The sequence below is a fragment of the Dipodomys spectabilis genome, unplaced genomic scaffold (genome assembly GCF_019054845.1).
Source record: "Dipodomys spectabilis isolate Male_0828 unplaced genomic scaffold, ASM1905484v1 ptg000069l, whole genome shotgun sequence".
Classification (NCBI taxonomy): domain Eukaryota; kingdom Metazoa; phylum Chordata; class Mammalia; order Rodentia; family Heteromyidae; genus Dipodomys; species Dipodomys spectabilis.
The window spans coordinates 21,088,608-21,113,433 of NW_024870746.1; the positions used below are offsets into that span (position 1 = coordinate 21,088,608).

The 24,826-nt window shown below is 41.4% G+C and overlaps 2 protein-coding genes across 2 annotated transcripts in view; one reads left to right on the plus strand and one right to left on the minus strand.

The window, feature by feature from the left end:
- Lamb3 (laminin subunit beta 3) overlaps positions 1–24,826 on the plus strand; it is a 140,415-nt gene that overhangs the window by 41,321 nt on the left and 74,268 nt on the right. The gene's annotated exons all lie outside the window — the stretch shown is intronic.
- Hsd11b1 (hydroxysteroid 11-beta dehydrogenase 1) overlaps positions 1–24,826 on the minus strand; it is a 47,964-nt gene that overhangs the window by 22,905 nt on the left and 233 nt on the right. The window contains exons 2-5 of the mRNA XM_042682063.1: positions 8,325–8,438; positions 7,402–7,532; positions 6,425–6,536; positions 6,114–6,299 (exon numbers count right to left, since the gene is read on the minus strand). Of these exons, the coding sequence (XP_042537997.1) occupies positions 6,114–6,299; positions 6,425–6,536; positions 7,402–7,532; positions 8,325–8,412 (517 nt within the window). The 5' untranslated portion in view covers positions 8,413–8,438. The remainder of the gene's footprint in view (positions 1–6,113; positions 6,300–6,424; positions 6,537–7,401; positions 7,533–8,324; positions 8,439–24,826) is intronic.

Sequence of the window (24,826 nt, forward strand, 5' to 3'; positions counted from 1 at the left end):
GCAGTTTACATTTTATTTGTAATTTTCTGTTTTGTTTAGTTTAGGAGAGTATTTCCCTATGATAGCTCAGGTTGTCCTTGAACTTGCTAGATACCCCAAGGTGAAATTAAACTAGTAATCTTTGTGTCTCAGCTTTATAAGTGCTTGAATTACGGGCATATTTCACTATGTCTGGCTATTTATAGTCTTATAAGAAATTTATTTAATAAATTCTTTGCTTCTTGCTATCTTTTAAATATAATCTTATTATGTGTTATGCTTTTTGTTAAGAAAACTAAATTGGGAACATACAGCATCTGAAATTCATCTAATTATGTACTTCTTTCCTTAAGATGTATTTTATATTTACTTATTTCCAAAGTGTTGTCAGACACCTTAGTGAGTAGTCATAAAGACACAAATGATGACACAAGCTTGGTATTTTATCCCAGAAGTACACTTGAATGAAACCTATTGTTTAGCAATTAAGAACCTTTACAACTAAAGCTCCACCAGTCTCTTAAGGGATGATCTTGGGGCAATGGTCATGGACAGCTATCTAGTTTTCTCAACCTGAACTAAATCATAACTATGTTTATTAGAGAGTCTCTTCCTCTGTTTTCAACTCTCACTCTGCCCCTTCATTTGGGGGAGGTAGATACAACATAAAATTCTTAAGAGAATCAGGCAGGTTCTATCTAAGTCCCTCAGTTTTTGCCCAAATATAATGTCTTCATTTTGGACAGCAAGAACACCTAGGATTTGTGTGCTCTTGATGTTGATTCTTACTTCTTATTGTTAACCTTCTTCCAGGTCTTATAAATGTGTACCTCTCCACACAGACGCCTTGTATTGCATGCTTTCTCTTCCACCTGTCAGCAGTCCAACCCCGTGGCCATCTCCAGGTGTGTAACCACTTCCACTATCTTGGAAATAGTACCCTGGAGAATTACTTCTGGGGTAATTTAGATTTAAGGGCAAAACTACACTTTTTTCCCATAGAACAGTAAGAACAGTTTTAACCAGGGATAAATTGCTGCTTTCGGCTTTAGTTCCAAGATCCTTTCAGAGCCTAGATTTTAGCCCTTCACCACCACCCACCACATCCCCCATGGCACAACCAAGAAACCATACATTGACAAGTTGGCTCACCTTTCAGGAAGGAGTGGGTGCTAGAGCTGAAGTTAGGATGAGATTAACATCTGTACATTCTTGTCTTTATACAAAGCAACATTATGGGTACTCCAAATCCTGTTAGTTGATATGTGTAGTTGAGAAACCCTGTTTTTCTTCCCTCCTCCTCTAATCCCATAATACTGAATTCTCCAAATTGGTTTTGACCACACAGGCAGTCTTCACCTGACAAATAGATTAGAGTTCAATAATTCACTTCAGGCTGGGAAGGTGGCTCAGTGGTAGAGTGCTTGCCTTGCATGCCTGAGGCCCTGGGTTCGATTCCTCAGCACCACATAAGCAAAAAGAAAAAAGCCGGAAGTAGAGCTGTGGCTCAAGTGGTAGAGCGCTAGCCTTGAGCTGAAGAGCTGAGGGACAGCGCCCAGGCCCAGAGTTCAGGCCCCACGACCGGACCCAAAAAAAAAAAAAAAAAAAAAAAAATTCACTTCATTCCTTGGTGTGAGGTTTCCTACTAAAACGTTTTAATGAGATATTTTCTCTGGTTAGTCAACTCAAAAAAACTACATAATTACATTGTTAAAATAGTATGTAACAATGTTGCAAATGAGCAAATCAGAAAAGAGAGGCATTGAGATGGGTTTGGGAAGAGGGTGAGTCTGATCAAGGGATACTGGATGCATATATAGACATATTACAATGAAACCTACTTGTATAATTAATTGATGGTAATACAAATATGGAAAAATAGGAAAGGGAATGCATCTGAATAGGACAAAACATTATATATATATTTATATATGTATATATACATATATGTACATTTTGAAAGTTGATTTATTTTTTAAAGACTTCTTTGGAGAAAAACGATTAGATAAATAAGACACTTGTGAAGTTTCCAAAGAGGTCTGAATATTTAGAGGTTGTGGGCAAGTTTGACATTCTTTTTGCTGTATTTTCATTTTGAATGTTTGAGAAACTCAGGCTAGAGATGTTGCTCAAGTGGTAGAGCACCTTCCTAGCAAACATGAGACCCTATATTCTAACTCCAGTACTAGCAAACTAAACGAAACAGAACAAAACAATGACAAAGACTTAAAGAGAAATACAGTCCTTTATTTTGTCTAGTTTTGCTTTGAAATACATCTTTGATTTTCCTTGATACAAAAAAAAAATGTGAGTGCTTTGCACTCACATTTGCCTAGCATTCTATTATTATTGTTGTTGTTGTTATTGTTATTATAGTGTTAGGGTAACTCGAAACCAAAAGAGTAAAATAGAGAGGAAGTAGGTTTTCTAAAGGCAGCCTATCAAAATGTAGCAGAAGCATGGAGGAGCTGGCTCAGCCTGAAAAAGACTATAATGTAGGGAGATAAGCTGACATTGACAGGAGAAAGGGGCAGACAAATGACAGATTTGCCCATAGCTTTGCTGCAGGGACACAAAGGGCAACACTAAATGCTCTGTTCCAGCCATCATGTGTCTAGCCCATATGAGTTGGGGTTCACAAAGCCAAGGGACTAAAAACATGGAATCAGCTTTACCTACAATTCAACCTAAGAAGACTCATTTTGAATAATCATAGATTTAAAAAACAATCTTTTTTTCCCAGATCTTTTCAAATGTTCTCTGCCCAATCCAGTAATTATTTTGGAAGTCAAATTCAAGTATTAATACCTCTATTTCAGTTTACTTAACAAACACTGTCTTGTCATTTTCTTTTCATTCTTTCTATTCTTCAGCTGCTGTATCTAGTATTTACTGCCTGGTGGAAGATGTTTTGATTTTGTGACAGACCTTTAACGTGAGGGTGTGGATCTGGGGAAAGTGTGTGTGTGTGTGTGTGTAGTGCACATGTGGGATGTTTGAAGGGCATTTTCTCTAGCCTTTTTGTGTTACTTCGCATGGGTGATATGGAAGAATGATTAGCGGTTTAGCAATGCCAATATCCATTATGGAAGTGAAACATCTTCTTTTTACTTGGATGTAGGTCTACTTTGAATAAGCAGTTTATGTATAGCCAGCTGTAGCAGAAGAGAGGAATACAGATTTCAGGTTGTACCCCTTTTTCTCCATTTTTTCTAGCTATAATAGATTAAAAAATAAGCCAGCTTAGACATATAGGTGAAAAATAACCCCAGAGGGATGGTGGTTCTGAGATAGAAGGGTTCTTAGATAGCTGTATGGGACAGAGCTATAATACATCCCTGAGCTGTCTACCCTGACATGTTTCATGGGACTCAGAGAAATTTAGATTTGCTTAAGGCATTGTAAATTTGAATTTTTGTAATAGTAGCTAGAGTATGTCTTAATAGCACATGATAGAAGGAGGGGAGAGTAATCAATCTAACTAGATGTTACATTTTCAAGAAATTTGATCAGTAGATGCTAAAGTAAAAAGGTGCTGAATTATGGATGGACATGCACTATAAGAAGGTGACCAGAAGCTTTTATATTGTCTCTGTTGATACTAAAGAAGTAGCTGAACCTTTAAAGAATATCTTATGATTTTCATTCAATTCATGTAACACCTGAAAATGCATTGAGAATAATAATAATAATCATTGCTATTCAATAAAAAACTTAATTCATTCCCTAGAAGAAATGATTAAATGCCACCCCAATACTCTTTTGCTGAACTTAGTTAATATTTAATATCCTGTGTTTGTAGAGTTCAGGTTTTAAGAAGGAAGGATTAGGGGCTGGGTATAAGGCTTAGTGATAGAGTGTTTGCTTAGTATGCATGAAGCCCTGGGTTCGATTCCTCAGTATCACATAAACAGAAGAAAAAAAAAGAAGGAAGGATTAAAGAACATGTTCAAAAGAATACATCATGGAACACAGAATTATTCTTTAGTTAGGAAGAGAATACAATGTGTAGATACTGTGTGAGTTCACACACATGCTTCAAAAGAAAAAGAGCTAAACTTTAAGTTATATTGACAACAGAAACTGGGGAAAGTAGTACACCTAAATTTCCATATCCCAGAGTTCATGGAAATTACCAAGTGTCATTTCATAGCTGTAAATGATATATAGGAAACAAAGGATATCAATTTTCTTTTTTCCTTTTTCCTTTTTCTTTTTTGCCAGTCCTGGGGCTTGAACTTAGAGCCAGGGCGCTGCCCCTGAGCTTCTTTTGCTCAGGGCTAGCACTCTACCACTTGAGCCACAGTGCCATTTCTGCCCTTTTCTGTTTATATGGTACTAAGAAATGGAACCCAAGGCTTCATGCATGCTAGGCAAGCACTCTACCACTAAGCCACATTCCCAGCCATTATCAAATGTTGATTATGCCTTTGGGCTTCTGCAAGAATTCTTATTCTTTCCAAGCATATGTAGATTGAGTATGCTATAAAGTTAAATTCTCCAACAGAAAGGGAAACATCCTTTGCCTAGAGTACATATTGGATTTAATCAACTGAAGTCATTAAAGCCACTTACACCACGACTGTGAGGGTTTTGGCCAATGCCCTGGATGGGTTGGGGATGTGCCCAGCACCCTCCCACTCAGTATGCATCTGGAAGCTCTCCCTTCCTTTCAGTGCAAGAGAGTCTGTGGCTGCGGAGGGGTGAGGCGTCTGTGTTGGCCGGGAAGCACAGGGATGCATATCAATCACTCTGTTTGGCGGGTAGCAAAAACACATTACCCCTTTCCTGAGTCACGATGCTGGCCTTTCCTCAGCCGGAAAGGGGAACTCTTTACTGCATGGATGGTGCTATTACCTTCAGTAAGAACTGGTATTTGCAAAGTATTTCACAGTTTACAGAATCTTCTAGATCATTTGTTTTCACATTGCTAGGAACTACATTTAGATAGCAGATTCTGATGTGCTGTTTGGATCACCCAAACACATCTTTCTGATTCAAGAGCAGAGATATGTAGAACTTCCCTCTTGGATGCATGATGAAATAGGCCAAAGAATCTCCCAAGCTAGAAACTCTCTGACTTTTTTTAAACTGGTAATATTTTCTAATGTTACTACTATCATTTTATCAGGAGCATCACCCCGCAGAGATCTCTTCATGAATATTTCTCTGTCCATGTTTCCTACCTTTCCACCCTACTTAGTTGGTTGTTTAAACTAGACTATCAAGGGAGAATATCCCCAGTTAATTCTTTTTTTTTTTTTTTTGCCAGTCATGGGGCCTGAGCTCTGGGCCTGGGCGCTGTCCCTCAGCTCTTCAGCTCAAGGCTAGCGCTCTACCACTTGAGCCACAGCGCCACTTCCAGCTTTTTTCTTTTTGCTTATGTGGTGCTGAGGAATCGAACCCAGGGCCTCAGGCATGCAAGGCAAGCTCTCTATCACTGAGCCACCTTCCCAGCCCCAAACTTTGTTTTCTTTCTTTCACTATTGTCTTTGATACTGTTGACTTCATTTTGTCCTAGCTATATGTTGTCAAAGCATTTCAATTCCCACTTCTACTTTTGAACCCATTAACATCACCAACATATGGCTCTTAGGTTATGAAGGAAGCAAATCCATGTGTATCCTATTTGGAAGGCCAGGAGAATCAGTAACTCTAGCAGCCTCTCCACGTGTTCTTTTCCTTGTCTGTTGATCACAGATGATCAGGTGTCCCCAGGGTACCCTGAATGACTACTTTCTCTCAGTCACTTTTAGGGATTTTGTAGCCCACTTACTTTTTTTTTTTCTACTTCTTCACAACTCACTAGTTCTATTAGCAGTATCTCTTTTAGTCTATCTGTATGCCCCTACTGAGTTTACCTACCCAGGTCCTAAATTAGTAAATCCGCCTCTCTGTACATATTTGTGAATCATCTTTTGCTTAGTATCACTGTGAGCATTTCAACTCCAAGTTTATACAATGTTATCAGTATTAATGACAGCAATTTCACTTCTCCTTTCACTGATTCAGCTTAATTAGGGTCACTGATTTGCATTCAAATTCTCCAAAATGCCAGGGGATAGAAATTTATGCTCCCCACCCATTGTTTTTTTTGACTCCCTACCTTCCACATGGATCCCGGCCCCACTCACCAGCCATTGAAGAGACGACAGCAATGCTTCCATTGCTTTGCTTCAGCATGGGCAAGGCGGCTACGGTTAGGACCACGTAACTGAAAAAGTTGACCTCCATGCTTTTTCGCACATAGTGGATATCATCATGAAAAGGACTCAATGAAGAGTTGGTGATGTGGTTGAGAATAAGCATGTCTAGTCCTCCTGCAAGAGATGGCTATGTTCAGAGAAACCGTCTAGGGTTGGTCCCTTTCACTTCCCCTACCAAATGCTTTAGGGCGACTTTCAAAAGTGAAGTCCAAATAAGCAAAGTGGAGAAACAACCTTACCCAGGAGTTTTCCTGCTTTAGCAACAAATTGTTCTGCAAATGCCATGTCTTCCATGGTGCCAGCAATGTAGTGTGCTGAGGCTGCGCCAAGTTCTAGGCAGTGGGATACCACCTGCAGAGACACGACAGAAATGGTGTCAGTCTTGCTTTGTAGACTTCTCTGTGCAGTTTGAAGTAACTGGAGATGAAATTAGTTTGCTTACAGCGTTGATTGGATAAGAAATGGTGTGTGTGTATGTACGCGCGTGCATGCGCTGCTACTAGGCTAGTGCTTGAGTCACAGCTCTACTTTCAGCTGATTGGTGGTTAATTGGAGATAAGTGTCTCACAGACTTTCCTGTGTAGGCTGGCTTTGAGCTGCGAGCCTCAGATCTCATCCTCCTAAGTAGCTAGGATTACAGGTGTGAGCCCATGGCACCCTGCTGTGGATTTCCAATCATACTTTCATAATCATTGTCTTCTGACTGAAATATATTTTTGAAACATGATGGGATTTAAATAGATAAATCATGTCTGTGCTGGGATTTTAGGTCCATGAATTATACTCGTGTGGGGTTTGTAAATACATGTTCCTGAATGCATTGCGGGCATGGGTACTTGTTACTGTGCCTATAATTCTGGGATTGTGAGTGTTAGTACATCCTTGGACTCGTGAATCTGTGAGAGGGTATTTGCCTGAGAGTCTACATGGGCATGAAGACATGTATTCATGAGCAGGTACTGAAAATTCAGTATCTGAACACAGGTCTCTGTGATTCCATGGGTAAATGTTGGTGAATAGGTGTGAAGCTGAATGAATATGCAATGCGTGTAAACCTGGATATGAAAGTGAATAATTGACAGGAAGTGGGAGAGAGAGAGAGAGAGAGAGAGAGAGAGAGAAAGAGAGAGAGAGAAGGGAGGGGAGAGACAGAGAGACACTAGTTCTGTATCTATATAAGTATATATGAGAACATAAGCGGGCAAAGAGCCATCACCTTTTGTAGAGTTTCTTTTGACCTTGCTGTCACCACCACATGGGCCCCCATTTTTGCCAGATGATAAGCTATTTCTCTTCCAATCCCCTTGCTGGCCCCTGTCACAATCACTTTCTTTCCTTGGAGCATCTCTAGAACACCAGAAAAGGAAGTGAGAACCATCCTTGAACTGGCAGCAGCATTTCTTCTCCCTCTCAGGATATGGGCAGCCTCGTTCTACTTTCCATCTCTAAAGGTTCTGAACGCAGACCACTTTGTCTTAAACTGTGAATCACTGAAAAAGCAATTCAAGTCATTCATAAACATGTTCTAAAGTGGGGTTTTGGCTTGGTTAATGAAAAAATCCAAGCCTTCCCACTGTCATTTCTCAAAATATCCATGCGCAGAGATCCTAAGTACAAGGTCAGAGGGGTCATGGTTCAGTTAAAATGCTGGCATTCTAGATAGTTTGGAACTCATCTAATTTTACGCAACTGAAAAGGAAATTTTGAAAGCAATCAAAAGACACGTGTTTATAGGAAGTCCAGGGGTTTTCTCTCACTTCTACTTAGCCATCAACTTTAGTGTCCACTTTTTTTTAACTTCCCAATTACCAGTCTCTCCATAAAGCCCAGTTCTTTGGCTGATTGTAAATTTGAGTATTGCCTTCATTTGTGTCAACTTGAAACCTTTCTCCATTAAGGATGCTTACTTATTTGGCAAGATTTTGACAGCATGATTACCCCTCCTCACACCTTTCCTGCCCACAATTCATGGATAGCCTGGAGGACACAGAGATACAGATTCCCCTCGTCCTTCCCCACCCCCACTTTTTTTTTTTATTGTCAACTAAGGATCATGAACATATCTTGATCCTTAGGAACACTCCAGCAACCCTGTGTTTTCTAGCCTATTCCTCCAAAATTAGACATATTGGTACTTACCTGGTTTGAATTCTTCATTTTCAGAATAGTAGTAGAAGGCCAAGAGGAGCACCAGAAGAGAGAGCACATATTTGTTCATAAAAGCCATCAGACAGGGAACTGGCCCAAGGAGTCCTGTAGGACACACAGAGAGAACCCACTGAGCTTTCCACAACCTCCTAGGCAGGCAGCAGCCTCTGAATTGTGACATCAGGGACGGGGGAGGCTGGAGTAGTCTCAAGGCAGTGCTAGCCAATTTCCCTGTCAGAGCAGCGATTGGCTTTGGGTGGGATCCCATTCGTCCCTGGCAGCCTGCGTGGTAGATTTCATAATGGACAATGTTTACTCCATTTCATTGAGCAAGAGGAGACTTCCAGATGGCCAAGCTCATGGCTGTGCAGGATTGGATTCCTGAGCATCCCTCCCACCCCCCCCCCCACCCCCACCCCGGCATCTCCTTCTTGACACCATTTATACCAGGGATCAATGGCCTTTCAAAAGTGGTTTTTCAAAGGGAGAGAGAGAGAGAGAGAGGGAGAGAGGGAGAGAGAGAGATAGAGAGAGAGAGAGAAAGAGAGAGAGAGAGAGAGAGAGAGAGAGAGAGAGAATGTGGAGTTTTTGGAGAAATGTGAGTAATAGCAAAGAGAGCCAAAGAGAGCCAAATCTCACTCTCAGCCCCACCCCCCAGTCGGAAGCAATTAAAAATAACAGCACAAAACAGCAAAATAAACTCAAGGGGGGGAAAAAAAAAGAAGTGCACATCTTAGGAGATAAAAATAAATAAAAGTAAACAAGCCTTATAAGCCTCACACTCAAGTTCAATGGCAAAGTATTACAACATCAAAGGGAAATTGCAATCCAGCCAGAACCCAGATGGCGGGAAACCCAAGACTAGTTCAAGACTCTCAGGCAAGTGCAACAGAACATACACTTATGACTTTAACAGGGAATAAAGAAGTAATGAGTGCCAAAAAAAAAAAAAAAGCTCTAAGCTATTAAACTGGGTCACACAAATGCTATGGAGGGACAGGAAACATGGAAAGGGTGCTGGGATGAAGAGACTCGGTATAGAAGGAAAGAATGGATGGATTCCCACGACCCAGGGAAAAATGGATTTAGTAATGATAAGAGGGCCAAGAGGAGGAACCTCCTAGCTACTTATTATCAGAGACAACGTAGAAATAACCACCTCAGTATATCTATATTAAGATTTCTTTAGGGTCTACTCTTAGGAGAGAAACACAAAGGTGCAATGCCTATGTGTATCTGATCACATAAAATAATATTGATTGAAATGAAAAAAGGCTTCTTTAAGGTATAATCCCCCCCAAAAAATTTAAGATGTGCCATTGTTACATTCTTCAACTAGCTCCATCATGAAAATTACCCTGCCACAAAGCAAATCTTGAATTCTGCAAGTTACTCATAATAAAGCAGGAAAAACAACAACAACATTAAAAATGTGACAATAAGAATGAGTCTAAGTTCTTTGGAAGATGATGAGATTGGGGGTGGAGGGAGAGCTGGAACTTACACAAAGCTAAGAGGAATGGAGTTATGATCCTAAATACAGTATCTGGAAACATTCAGTGAATTTTTAATTCAGAGTCAGAGAAAATAATTTAAGACCCAGAGGAGATGAAACAATTTGTCAACAAAGGCTCCCAGCTGTGAGGTTCACTTCCAGAAAACAATGATTTGAGAACAGTGAGAGCTAGTTAGAACTCAAGGTTTAAGGAGGACAGAGACAGGAAAAAGATCAAAGGCAAGTGAAAATTAGGTTACATACTGTCTGAACTGCCAGATATATTTGCATAATTTTATAAAAGACTTCATGCTACCAAGCCGTATTACAAACCAGATTTCATTTTCATCCTTACAGGAAGAAAGTATAAGGTTTATTTTTTTCTAGTCCTACATGACTAACAGTGAAATTATGTGGAGTTTTGCTTTAAAATATCATGACACTGAAATAATAAAAACAGGGGCAGAGTAGGGAAGTTTGTTCTCTACCAAGAACAGAAATAAAGAACCACCATGCTTAGCCTTGAAGAACTTTTGCATGCATCTTTTGTGTGTTGATGTTAACGCACTGGAAATTGAGACTGAGTATTTTTAAAATTCAATAATACATAAGCATCCCTTCCATCAGCAGTCAAGGCAATGACATTATCACACACCCTGAAGCCTCTGGAAAAGTTAAATAATGTCTTAGTATGATTATGGAAATAATTTGACCTTTCAAACTCCCAAAAGGGTCTTAGGGACCATACTTTGACTAAATTATGCAACAAACCCAGAATTCACTGCCTGCCTGTATTTGCATGGCTGGTTCTCTCATTAGCTTGTAAGCTCCTGGAGAACATAGGTTATTCCTTTTTCATCTCTGCCCTCAGTCTTGTTCCAGATTAGGCATTCAATAAACTTCTGCTGTCTTAATTCAGTTTTTGAGATTCTGTGGCAATAAGAAAATGACATCTTCCTGGTGCCTGATTCAATCCAGGGAAATTACTAGGATTCAGCACTCTGGTCAGAACAGATCAAACCCATCCCATAAGGGCTCTTCCTGAAATTTTCACCAAATTAAAACAAAACAACAACAACAAAGCAACAGACAGTAGGAAATGTGATGCTTTCCCTAGCATTTGTTTTGAGCTACATTTCCCCTATTCAGCAAATTCTGTGTGTGTGTGTGTGTGTGTGTGTGTGTGTGTGTGTGTGTGTGTGTGTGTGTGTGTGTGTCTGTGTCTGTGTGTGTGTCTATTGGGGCTTGAACTCAGGGTCTTAAACTCTTGCTGAACTTCTTCATTCAAGGTTGGTTTTCTACCACTTGAGCCACACTTCCATTCTGACTTTTTTGCTGGTTCACTGGAGATAAGTCTTAGGGATTAGGTTGGCTTTAAACCATGATCCTCAGATTTCAACCTCTTTTTAGCCAAGACTACATGTATAAACCACCTGATTCCTGGTTCCAGCATATTCTTTTTTTTTTTTTTGACATAGCAAGGATGCTAGCTGTGGGCTTCACTCCTTGTTACTCCTCTTTTGTCATGCAATGGTCACCTACATTCTAGATCTGGCACTCTTGAACACATTCTAATAGTTTGCAAATACCCAGAGAGAATGGGCATCTCCAGCAGCAGGTGCATGTCAGAACTCTGCCAGTGACTCTCATTTAATCATTCTCACCAGAATAAATGGGCCAAAACCAAATTGCAAGGTGAGAACCATGTAGGTCATGGAGGAGCCAAGGGTCTGTGAGGGATGGGCCAGATTTGCAAGGACAGATAGGAGATGGCAAAAAAAAAAATCCAAGTGGGCCTAGTGTGTGTATGTGACAGAGAGAGAGATGGGTTGGGGGAGAGGTGTGTCATTTCCATGCATTTGTCATAAAATGTAGACCATGAAAGGAACACCTGTCTGTCATTTCAGAGGCAGCAGCTGTAGAGGTTTTCAGGATGATTTGGTGGCTTTGTTTCAGAAAGTGGTCTTTTTCTTTTAGAAACGAATCCTGCTGGGGGCACAGTAGCTAACCTCAGAGTAAAAGATGGATGTTCAGAGGTTCTCTTTGTCTCCCTTGGAGGCTAGCTCCAACACGTTGGAACTGGAAAGGCTTTTACTGTTATGTTATATCAGAGTGTAAAAAAAAACAACAACAAAAACTCTTATCACCCTGTTCAGATTTTAGGAAGTCACAAATCTGTATCATAGCTGCCCAACTCTGTTGGCCAAGACAGAGAAAAGATGATCATTTTATATATAATCTTTCCAGCAACCGTTCATCTTCTCCTCCCCATCCTCCTTCTCCTGCTCCCTGTATATCTTGACGGGCGAAGTTGGTTCTATTTGTCAATCCTTCTGTATGATCCGATATCCCAACACATTTTCACCTACTGGGAGCTCAGGTCTGGGAGTGAGAGGTAGAGGTGGGATAAATTGCCCTGTTTCCCATGTTTTCCTACTTGGCCTAGGTAGCATGTGGCAGGACCACTGGGGGGTAGGTTCCTGGCATCTATTTGTGTGGGAGAACCATGAGCCTAATGGTCTGATTCCTTGTTCCACTACGATGGTAGAGACCTAGATGAGGTTAGAGATGCCATTTTTCAGGCTTTTCCTCTGGCCTAGCTTCCAAAGAGAGCCCTTGTCTGAGTACAGAGGCGAGAGGGCCACACAGTTACTAGAAAAAATAAAAAAGACTCCTTGGAAAGTTTTGGTCAAACATAGACGGCGTAAGGTTGCTTGAGGGAGAGCCCCGTACAAGTGAGAGACCATATAATGAGAGCTTGCCTTCCCACACACCCTGCTCAGCAAAGGCCCACCCAGAGCTTTTCCTTAGTCGCTCAGCTCAGCTTTCCGGAAGCACATCCAAGTGGCACTGACAGCCAGATGAGTTTCCTCAGGTGCCAATGGCATCCGCAGTAGATGCTCACACTCTAGCGCGGCTGCAGTGAAGGGAGATTCGTTAGCATTAAGGGCCAACAAGGAAGGATCTGAGGGACACTTACCCTTTCTGCTTCCCTCTGGTGGGAAACAGAGTTGGCCAGATTGAACAAACAGCAATATCGGATAGCCAGTTAAATTTGAATCTCGGCTAAACAATGAATACTTTTAAAGGGTCTCGTTCTCCCTCTCTTCACGATTGAAAGAGACATATTATACTGAAACATTAGTCATTGTTGATTTGAAAGCCACATTTAACTGGATGTGTTTTACTTGGCAACCTTGGAAGTGACGTAGGGCTTTGGAAACGCTGAGAAGTTCTGCCTTAGGTGTGGACAAAATACCATGGATCACGGCCACTAATACGCCATCTTGCCCACCTTTGCCACAATGAGGTCCAGCAGCCTGGCTACGAACAGCCACCTAAAAGGGCCTCAGTTGGAAAAGAGAAAAAGGTTATATAGCACATGGCGGTTGAGTGGAAGATTCATCTTCTGATACTTACTTAGTTAGGCATTTGCCAGGAGTCAGATACTATAAATGAAAAAGCAAGGGGAATTCTTTCCAGAAGCAGACAGTCTGGAAACGAATGTATGCAATGTGTCACCTCTGCACTGTTGGAAGTCTACAGTGAGGTGAGAATGTAGAGGAGGAAATAGCCCATCCCATGGGTGGGATGAAGAAAAAAGAGCTGAATCTTGATCGGTATTGAAATAGGAGGCAAATGCTGAAGAGTAAGTGAGCAAGGAAGGAGCTGGGCTCCAGGAGTGTGGGGAGGGAGGAGGAGGCTTTGCTTGTGAACATCCCCTGCAGAGGAAGTTGTATGAGAGAATAGAAGGCAGTGTGAAAGAGAATGACATGTTTGGGAAACTGCAAACAGCTCCACATGGCTCATGAGTAGTGGGGTTACATGGAGAAGTCCACAAGGCCATGTATTTTGAGGGTCTTCAGTAGCCATTACTAGATTCTGTCATTCTGGTGACTTATTTCCAGTCATGAAGTCTCTGAAGTCATGGCTTCTCCATCCTCTTCCCAGAATGCACTTGTCCACTGGTTCTTTGCAGGCCCTCTTTGCCCCACGCAGAAAATTATACATATACATACAAACTCTTTAGGCTTATTAGTTCAGTCTACTCCCCCCATCAGCACGGTCTACCATCCATTCAAAGGCAGCCTTGCATCCAACCTTGCAAGGTTACAGCCCCTTAGAGCTATGTCCACCTAGACTTTTCTAATGTGCCTTTTTTTTCTCTTTGCTTCGGTTTATAACTACCTGGCCTCTCAGTAGCCCTTGGCACTTTTACCACTCCTTTCCTTTGGCCTTGGTCAGTTCATTTTCACTGGGGCTTCTTCCTACTTCTTGGACCGCTCTTTGGTGTTCTTAGTAGATGGTACTTCTCTTTTTTTGATTTGGTCCCGATTAATCTTTATTCTATCCACTCTCTTTGTTTCTTCATTTCCTCTAGTCAATCTCTCTCATTCTCATGCCTTCAGTACTATCTATGCACTAAGCCCTTACGATCTCTCTCTGGGGCAGCATTTTATTCTAGCTTTCGGTAATATGGCCAACTGTTTACTGGACCTCTCCTTTTGAATATTTCAAATTCAACATGCCAAATGAATTTGATTATTTTTATCTTCAATGAAGTACACTTTATATGCCAGAAAATTATCTCATTTCAAATGTTCAGTAATTTTTAATAACTTTACAGAGTTGGGAACTATCACCACCATAATACTAATTCGGAACATTTTCATCATCCCCCAAAGATCCCTCAAACCTATTTATACTCATTCTCTAGTCTCATCCCTGGATCCAGAGGATCAATAATCTTCTTGTTACTATAAGCTTGTCTTTTCTGTACATTTCATAATGGTGGGTCCACCATTATGATTTTTTTTTGCCAGTTCTGGGGCTTGAACTCTGGGCCTGGGCACTGTTCTTGGGTTTCATTTGCTCAAGGCTAGCACTTTACCACTTGAACCACAATGCCACTTCTGGCTTTTTTTGAGTAGTTTATTGGAGATAAGAGTCTCATGGACTTTCCTGTTAGGCTGGCTTTGTACCAGGATCCTCAGATCTCAGCATCCTAAGTAGTTAGGATTGTAGATGTGAGCCACCGGTGCCCAACTCATTGTTATTTTTTGTTTGACTTTTTCACTTAGTATGTTTTTAAGGTTCTTCCACATAGTGGCTTGGCATGGTACTTTATTCTTTCATTATTGCCAAACCATATACCATTGTATGACTCTACCACCTTCTGTTCATGCGTTCACTGGTTTGTTACTATTTGTTTGTCCACTTTCTGTGGCTTAGTGAATAGCGCAGCTATAAACATTGTTATAGCAGTCTATGTGGACATATGTTTTTATTCTCTTGGGTTCGTATTCAGGGGTGACACCCTGTGTTACACGATAAATTTATATGTAACTTTTAGAGAACTGCCAAGTTGTTCTCTGGTGATTTTCTTATTTTTGTTTGCTATTTCCTAGTGGTCTCTATTTCAGTTTTTTTTTTGTCAGTCGTAGGGCTTGAACACTGAGCCTGGGCACTGTCCCTTAGCTTTTCAGCTCAACGCAAGTGCTCTACCACTTGAGCCACAGCGCCACTTCCTGTTTTCTGGTGGCTAATTGGAGATAAGAGTCTCATAGACTTTCCTACCTAAGCTGGCTGTAAACTGTGATCCTCAGATCTCAGCCTCCTGAGTAGCTAGGATTACAGGCGTGAGCCACCTGCGCCTGGCTTATTTCAATGTTTTTAGCCTTCACTGAATGAATAATATAGAAACCCTTTACACCTCCCTTTTTATGTCTTTATATTCCATTAATCACTAAATCTCATCAATCTGTCCCCAAAGTATCTCTAGAAGCACTTCTGCATCCTTATCCACATTGTGAGTATCCTCACTCAGACCACCAATTTTTCTGTTTTTATAACTTTGTTCATCTATGTCACCTTCTCCAAACCATTTATTTTTAAGAAAAAAATGTCCATGAAATATTTAGTATGAACCAGAGAACATATAAAAACAGTTGATGAAGCATAGGAAAACAATGGGGCCAGGTGCCCAGTGGCTCATGCCTATAATCCTCGCTACTCAGGAAGCTGAGATCTGAGGATCTTGGTTCAAAGCCAGCCCGGTCAGGAAAGTTTGTGAGACTCTTATCTCCAATTAAGCACCAGAAAACTGAAAGTGGTGCTGTAGATCAAATGGTAGAATGCTAACCTTGAGCAAAAAAGTTCAGGGACTATGCCCAGGCCCAGAGTTCAAGCCCCACTACTAAAAAGCAAAACAAAATACAACACACAATGGAAGCCTTGTAGGGTCATCATCCAAATCAAGACATGGATATTGTTAGTTGTTAGAGCTGCCTGGATTAACAGCCCCTCCCCACGTCCTCTTCACACCTCTTCACACGCCTGAGCCCAGTAATCACCTGACTGTCAATCACCTGACTGTGAGTCAGCAATGGACCCCAGGCTCTGAGGTCACTTCCTCATCTACAGAGGTCACTTCTGGAACTGACCAGGTCATCCCTCCCTGGGACAGTGAGAGGCTTCCCAGGCTCTGAGATCACTTTCACACATGCTATGATCCCACCTCCTGCTTTTCCCTATATAATCCCACTCACCCATAGTCCCCTCCCTCCTTTTCCTTCCCCCTCATCTCCTGTGGGCTGGCAGTTTGCTCTGTCCCCAATAAACTCTTTTATGCCTGAACCATGGGGCAGTTCACCTTCAGCCAACCTTGCACTAGTGACCTTCCTTGTGGATTCCAATCCGCTCATTTCCTCACACTGTGGCTGACCAGTGCAATTTTCAGTTTCAAAGGGTTCAATGGTTCCCTGCTGTTCTTAGGATAAAGTCTCAAGTTCCTAGTTCAGTTTTGTAAGTTCTTCTTGATCTTTGAAGGTCTTTTAGCTACACCGGTGTGGATGCTAACTTGTCTCTCCTGGGCAAGATGCTCCCAGGGCTGGATACTTCTCTATCTCACTAATCCCTTTTTCAACCCATTAGCTCCATCTTCCCCATTAGCCACAGCTCTGGGAGGGCAAAGGACCTGCCCATCGTGCTTGCTGGCTCGATCATCTCCTGTTAGCACTGTATGTGGTATACAGTAGGTGCTCAATAAGCATCTTATGAGTGCTACTGAATGAAGTGTCCTCAAAATATGTAGATGGTAGGTGTCCCATAGGTATTCAAAGCTTAGGGGAGAAGCCTAGGCTAGAGAGAGAGAGAGAACTTTGGAGAAGCCTAGGGCTAGAGAGAGAGACCTTTGGGAAACTGAATCCACGTAAGTTAAAGTTGAAACCATAGGAATACCTGAGTTGGAGAGAGAGAGAGAGAGAGAGAGAGAGAGAGAGAGAGAGAGAGAGAGAGAGAGAGAGAGAGAGAGACAGAGAGACAGAGAGACAGAGAGACAGAGAGACAGAGAGAGACAGGGACAGAGACAGACAGAGAGAATACATTAGGAAACTTTTTGTCTGTGACAGACTGCTGGGTGGAGCATCTTTTCAGCTAGTGGGAAAGATCCCATAATACAGAATGTAAGGGCAGTAGTACCTCTGTGAAGTCGTGATTTATGGAGTCCAGTTCCAGACAACATGGCACAAGGCTTTGGAAAAGGAGCCCACAACTGACAATGACTGACTGAAGAGAGAGTTTGGCTGTGGAACCCTCCGCTTCGGCTTCCAAATTCAGTGAGTTATTTTGGTATCACTTTCCCCCCTCTTTCCATGTTTTTGGAAGGCAGATGCATGTGGCTTCCCCATCTACCCATAAATCTTGAGGGAGGGCGAGGAAAAGAAGGTGGGGAGTTAAATTCCTTAAGAGCTTCCTCTCAGTCTTGGCCATCATGTGGGCCTCTCATTTTCCCTGTCTGCCTCATAGCACTGCTTCCCAATATCCACATTCCTTATGAGGCAGGAAAGTCTTTCCCATGTTTAATTTTCCCGTTTCAGTCTGATGGGAGGGTTCATGAAGTTTGAGAGCTTGACCACAGCCCTGCAGAATGATCCAGTTAATACGGAGAACCAAGAGAGAATTTCTGGGTTTAGGATGCTGAAAGTTTGAACAGCTTCAGCCAGCAGAGGGAGCCCTAGGAACGAAAAGGAAGCTCAGACTATGGAGGTTTATGACCAGAGACCAGGCTATAACTTTTATTTTACTTAATATGTTTTCAGTAGTCTCGAGGGACTTGTGGATTAAGATAAAAGAGAATGCCAGAGGGAGGGTGAGGATATAGAGTCATAATGCACTGATTGTTAGCCCAATGAGCTCCCTTCCCAATAGCTTAGCATGCTCCTTTCCTAGGCAACACTAAGTTTATTTAGTAAAGGCAGTAAATAATCAGCCTCCAACCCTCCTCTACCTTGAGATGGAACTCCTCCAGGGTAGCTACCACCATATAAGGCAGCGAGATCTCCTTAGAGTGATCTTCAGGTCTGGGCAGCTACAGGGCCCCTTATCTACTACTTGGGCTCCAGCTATAAATCCTAATCCACCATGATGAATCCCTGGTCCTCATGTCCACACCAGTGTCTCCTCCTCCTAGCCCCTTCTAGCCCCTCCTAGACTCAGTAGGTTATATAGGTCACCTCAGACAATAGCCGGCACTGCTTCTCACATCTCTCTTGTGGGGAGGGGTCTTGCTGGTCCCTTTGCTGGCAATAAATCTTGTCTTTGTTCGTTGTACCTGGATGTTTGTGTGGTTTTCTGGCAAAGCCTAATATACTCTAACACCGATATATACCCAGAAATAGTTACATAAAATCCATATTACCAGACTCCTGGACTTGACTTGCTTTAGTGGCAATTCCCAAACCTCACTGAGTACCTGGGGCAGGGGGCTGGGGGGGAGTGGGGAAAGGGGGGACCACACTAAATGGCAGATTCTCAGCCACCATCAATGCCTGTGTGGGTCCCAGGAATCTGTATTTTCACAAAACCCTCGAGGAAGGGTCTCTGCTGAGCCCAATGGCAGTCAGGATTCCAGGCCTCCTGTTAGACTCATCTGTGTTCTTCCTTATACAATCCAGCTAAATCAGTCATTATCAGTTCACCTCTGATATCTAGTCAGTTTCTTCAGCGTCCTCCATCCCCAGGTAATGTTTGGTGACTTTGGCAGTGTTCAGCAAGAATCCTGTTAGGTCAGTTTGGTCTAAATCCCTCCCTCCCCCTTACTCTTACTCTTGATGGTTCCTTTTAGTAAATTTCCACCCACCAATCACAACCATCTTGCAATTTGGCTATAAAGTCTTACTTGCCCACGCAGTATTACCTCTGAGCTTGGTTTTACTCTGAGGTCTCTCTTGCCCTGTAGCAATCATTCTAAATACAATCAGTTCCATTTTAACCACCGTCTAGCTCTGTGGATCATTTATTTATATGTACTTAAAAAATATTCCTCAGGTGATTCTGAGGTAACCTGTGGGCAAACCAGAGAACTTCTGTGTTAGGTAGTTAGGTAAATACCTTAGCCAAACCTTGTTTGAGGCTTAAGTAAATGGTTGCAGTCCTGTTAGTAGTTTGCAGCCCTCTGGAGACTGCTATGTTATGAATGAGCCATTAAAAAATTAATTCCTCTGTCAATATAATACATGATGAAGATTTTTAAAGCCACTGATATCAAAAGGCATAAAATAAATGATAACTTTTGCTTTTCCCTTCCCCATGGCCTACTCCCACTCAGAGGTGATCACTTTTTAAAAAAATTACTTTTGTTCAAAATTTAATTTATTTTCATTATTATTATCTTTAAGTACTTGAACATAGGAGTTGCCATTTAAGGAAGCAGTTTATGAGTACAATATGTCTTGGTCAATGTGTCCTGCCAAACACTCTTAAACTCTTTATCTTTTCCCCAGGAACCAACTCCATATTTGTTACAGGATATAGGTTTTTACTGTTATTCCTTGGTTTTTGCAATTTACTAAATTTATTGATTTTTTTTTTTTACTAAGGAGATTCTTCCTTCTCTTCTAGTTTCCTAATCCTATCACAGTTTTAATGAAGTACTACTCAATATCAATATTTTTATAATTCATTTGCAACTGAGTGATACCGCTTACCTCGATTGTATTTCTGTTCTCATTTTCTTTTGGGAATTAATACTCATCTCCATTTTTATTTATTTTCTTTTTTAGTTGTTCATGTTCTCCAAACCATCTGACTAGAGCAAATAAATGGGTCATGTTGACTGGGTAATCTATCAGTTCTTTTTTTATTTGGGGAGAGGGGTGGGAGGTGTACTGGATTTAAACTCTAGGTTTTCTGCTTGCTAGGGAAGTACCCTACTACTTCTAGACTTTTTTTTTTTTGCTTTATTTTTCACGTAGAGTCTTGCAATTTTGCCCAGGGCCAGAACTCAGACTGTGATTTTTCCTATGTTTACAGTGTGTGTAAGGGGGATTACAGGTGTGAACTACACTCTTTGCTTGTGTGGATGTGTGTGTGTGTGTGTGTGTGTGTGTGTGTGTGTGTGTGTGTTTTGGGCCATGGGGCTTGAGCTCAGAGCCTGGGCGCTGTCTCTGAGCTTTTTGCTCAAGGCTAGCACTCTAGCACTTTGAGCCACAGTGCCACTTCTGGTTTTCTGGTGGCTAATTGGAGATAAGAGTCCCATGGACTTTCCTACCTGGGCCTGGCTTTGAACCATGATTCTCAGATTTCAATCTCCTGAGTAGCTAGGATTCCAGGCATGAGCCACCAGTGACCAGCTTTGCTTGTTTTAATGAGACAATCTTAAGTGCTAATTATTTTTGCCTGAACTGGCCTAAAACTGCCATTCTCCCTGTTCTGCCTCTTCCGTAGTTGAGATTACAGCCATGTCTGAATATCTGTTTCCTTTCCTTTTTTTTCTTTTAACTAGAGACATCTCTTTTGGAGTCTTCCAACTGGGCTCTCTATGGCGATAGCCCTTTACTATGGCCTGGGAACTCCTATTTTTCCTCTTTCTTGTTGTACTTCTTTATGAATAGTAGAGATTTGGGGGGGAACATAGCATGCAGGAGTATTATTTCACAATGTAAACATCTTTATGTGGATATCAATTTATCTGACCTTGTTACATACAAAACAGTGTGGCAGTTCTGGTCGACCCTGTCTGCTTGTCCTTACTTTACCTTCCCCTGGATTGTTTTTGGCTGGGTAAGGATTTCTAAAGTGAAGATTATTTTCTCCCCAAATTGGAAGACAGTGTTGTATTGCCTTTCAGTGTCTAGCTTCCCGTGTTGACACTGAGAAGTCAAAATGCTTTTAGGATGTCTGATACTCGGTTTGTGAACTGTTTTTTTTCTTTCTAGAACTTTTAAGATAAAAAAAAAAATCCTGGGGTTCTACCATTTCCAATAACAATGTGCTTTGATGAAAGCCTTTCTTCTTTTTGTTTTTGGAGGAATTATTTCCATTCCTTTTCATTTTCTCAGTGCTGACTTTTGGGAATTCTTATTAGACTTGACTGATCCTTTAAGTTTCATACCTTTTTTTTGTTTTCCTTTTTGGTCTTTTTTCATGTTTTTCTTTTTTGTCCTACTTTTTTTGGGGAATTCCATAATTTTATCTTCTGAAGCTTCATTATAATTTTAAAAATTTCAGTTGTATTTTTAGATTAAAGAGCTGGTTTTTTTTTCTTGTTCTCTGCACTTTAAAAAAAGATGGCTTCGTGGTCTTAATTCATGCATGCCCTAGCTTCCCTTATGTCTTTGGAGACAGTGATATTGCTGTGGCTGGTAATGGTTTCCTATTTGGTGGATTACCTCTGCTGGGTCTTTAGTATCATTGCCTTTCATCCCAACCTCATCATTCTTATACATCATCCCTTGCCTGTTGGACACTTCTATCTCTCTGTGTTTGTTAGTTTCTTTTTTTTGTTGTTGTTCTCTTTGGTTGGATTCTTTCTGCAGGAATGACTTCTTAATTCTTTTGCTTGCTATGGACTTGGGTAAGGTGGGTGGAGAGGGGTTAGACGCGAAGCTGCTCTTGTTCTGGGAGCTGAGCCAGAAAAAGGGGCTGGAGAATCTCATCTTTCAGTATGAAGGCTTTCTGTCCCACTGGTTCTCTGTATCTGACCCCACCCTCTACCATGCCTGGTATCTCTGAGTCTGATATCTGGTTTCTGGTATCTATCTATCAATTTCTCCTCCAAAGATAAGTTTTCCTTCCTTGGATGGAAAGGAAGTATGGATGGCAAGTGTGTCCTCCTACTTTTATTCCAATCTCTCTCATTGCTTTCTGAGGCTCTTAATGCCCTCATCTCCTGGACCCTTCTGGGGTCCTGGCTTCTTATCAACCTTCCATGGTGAGTGCTTGGACTTCAGAGATCTCAGGTTTGCTCAGTCACTTATCACTTGTCCGTCTACTTTACATCTTCAAAGATGGTGTTGACATTTCTCACCTGCTGTTCTCTAAGACCCATGTTCTCATCTCATCATGTTCTGTTCTCTTTGTCCTTGTGGCTTATTGCATGGGAATTCTTCTACTGTAATCGGTGTACTTTTAAGGAAACAAATTATACCTTCTTTTAACCTTGGATAGACTTTTAGGAGTGGCCTGCTGGTTTCAAAAAGAGAGAAGATTCTAATAATGACATCTTTTGTTTCCCCTTCCCAAGTTACCCAAGAATGAGACTTTACTAAATCATTTTAATGGAAGAAAAGGACAGGAAATATTTCCATTGTTTGCTCATCCACTTTTCATAAAGTGTTTGAGCCTAATAAAGATCTGAAATTGTGCAAGGAGCTGGCGACATGAAAACACTGATATGTGGATTCTGCCTTCAATATTAGAGTCATAGCTGTATAGACTGTGATAATAAATCACACTGGGAGTATTCATGGAACGCAACAGAAACACAGGATGTGACCCAGATCAGCCAGGGTAACAGGAAAGGCTCCTGGGTAGAGATGGCCTTCCAGCTCAGTTTGGAAGGCTAAGTGTGACTTGTGGAGATGAAATTGGGGTAAGACATTCCAAGCAGAGAGAACTGCATGTGGTCAACTAAGTAGTCAAGAGACTGCATGGCATGTCAGAAGAACCTTGAATACATTGAAAGGGCTAGAGCCCTGGGGAAGGGACTGACTAAGTCCTTTCGTTATTGTCCTTTAGTTATGTATATTCATTAGTCTAGAGGGCCTGCGCCTCCCAACAAGTGATCCAGAATAAATAGGATCTTATTCCCTCTGAGCAAACTTAAAAATATTGTGTGTAAAATGAGGGTAGCTGGGCACCAGTGGCTCATGCTTCTAATCTTGGCTACTCAGGAGGCTGAGATCTGAGGATCTTGGTTCAGAGCCGTCCCAGGAAGGAAACTCTGTGAGACTCTTTATCTCCAATAAAATTCTCAGAAAAAACTGGAAGTAGCACTGTAGCTCAGGTGGTAGAGTACTAACCTTGAGCAAAAGAAGATCAAGGACAGCACCCAGGCCCAGAGATCAAGCCTCAAGACCAGCATAAAAACAACAACAACAAAAAACCATCTAACAAAAAAAGAAACAAACAAAAAAACCCCAAGATAATATGAGGATTATAGAAAAAAGATAAGGATCATTAATAAATATAGAATATTCTAGTTCTCTCATGAAAAATCTGCCTTAGATCCTTTGCCTACTGTCTGGTCACCTAACAGTTAGAAATAGACTGGAATGGTATAACCAGAAAGGAAATCTTTCTTGCTGTTTTGACCAGGCGAAGTTACTTGAACATCTTTTAACGAAATATCCCATTCCATCAGCAGATGCAGTCTTTCTGAGCTCTTGGGCACCTAGGGTACTCGTGTAAATTTGGGGTGATTTCTTGAAAGGACCCTGGGTCAGGACAGGGGAGGTTCAGTTTCCCCTCCACTGATGGATGTGACTATGAGCGAGGCCCTTCCCTTGTCCTGGCTTTGATTTCCTCACCTGGCAAACGAGAGGAATTAAATTAGATTTGTTCCAGCTCAGAAATTGAATGCAAGGAGATTTTAGCAGTACTGGAATGAGTATTAAGAAAGAGCTAGGATTTGGGGATTTTATTTTCGTACCATACTATATAGCGGGGAAGGCAATTCCTTTAAAATCTTGGCAAACAAGCTGGAGCAAGATTGTTCCATTTTTCCTTTCTTCTCCCACCCTCCTTTCAGCTTCTAATGAACTCATATAAACCTCAGAGAGAAACACTCACACACACACACACATCCCCAAAACAAAATACACAAAAAAGCACAAACCAAACCAAAACCCACTTCTAGTATATTCCTCTGATACTGTTAAGCTCTATTGGAAAAGCTGAGGGAACATGACTCTTAAAGCCAACATTCGTGAAAACACAGCATCATCATCTATAGATGTTTTCTGAAGCATGAGTCTAGCTATTTTAATCCCTTCAAGTGATTGGATCAGTCAACCACAATCCTCTGGATGATTCTCTCTATTGATGGCAAGTGAGGGTTTGGGTAAGCGGTGAGGGTGGGGAATGGCATTTCCTTTTCCTGTTAGGGTTTTTCTAATTTGCTGCCCTGAGGGGGAAAAAGTGTTTTGGAATTCTCTCTGAACAGGCTCTTTTAAGTGTAGAAGGTCAATATCTTGAGCAGCCAGGCTGGGCTGAAGGGAAAGGTACTAGCACATGAAGAATTTGGATTGTCAAACTTAAGCTTCCCATGGTGCGTGCGACAAGAAAGCCTTCTTGTGATGATAATAATAATAATAATAATAATAAAAGAACCATCCCCCGAGCTCCAGAGTTCAATGTGAATAATATTAAATCGGCCGATGATTCCATATCACATAAGGATATCAGCCCTTATAGCAATTCCCGAGATACAGAATAGTGTGTGTCTCTCTCTGTCATCAGTTTAAAGCTGATGCTAAAAATTAAAACAACAGCAGCAACAAGAAGAAACCCGCTTATGACCTGCAATCATTTTCTGATTCCAAGTGAATTTTGGACTTGCAGAATTTCTTTTTTGCACTAACGTTTGCAAGACTTTTGCTTCAACTTAACTTTCTGTCCCCAAATGATGAGATTGTGCTCAGTGCCAGCAGCTGCCGCCGGGTCCATCTGTATCTTATCATGTCTTCCCTCCTACGCAGCCGAAAGCTCATTGGGCATT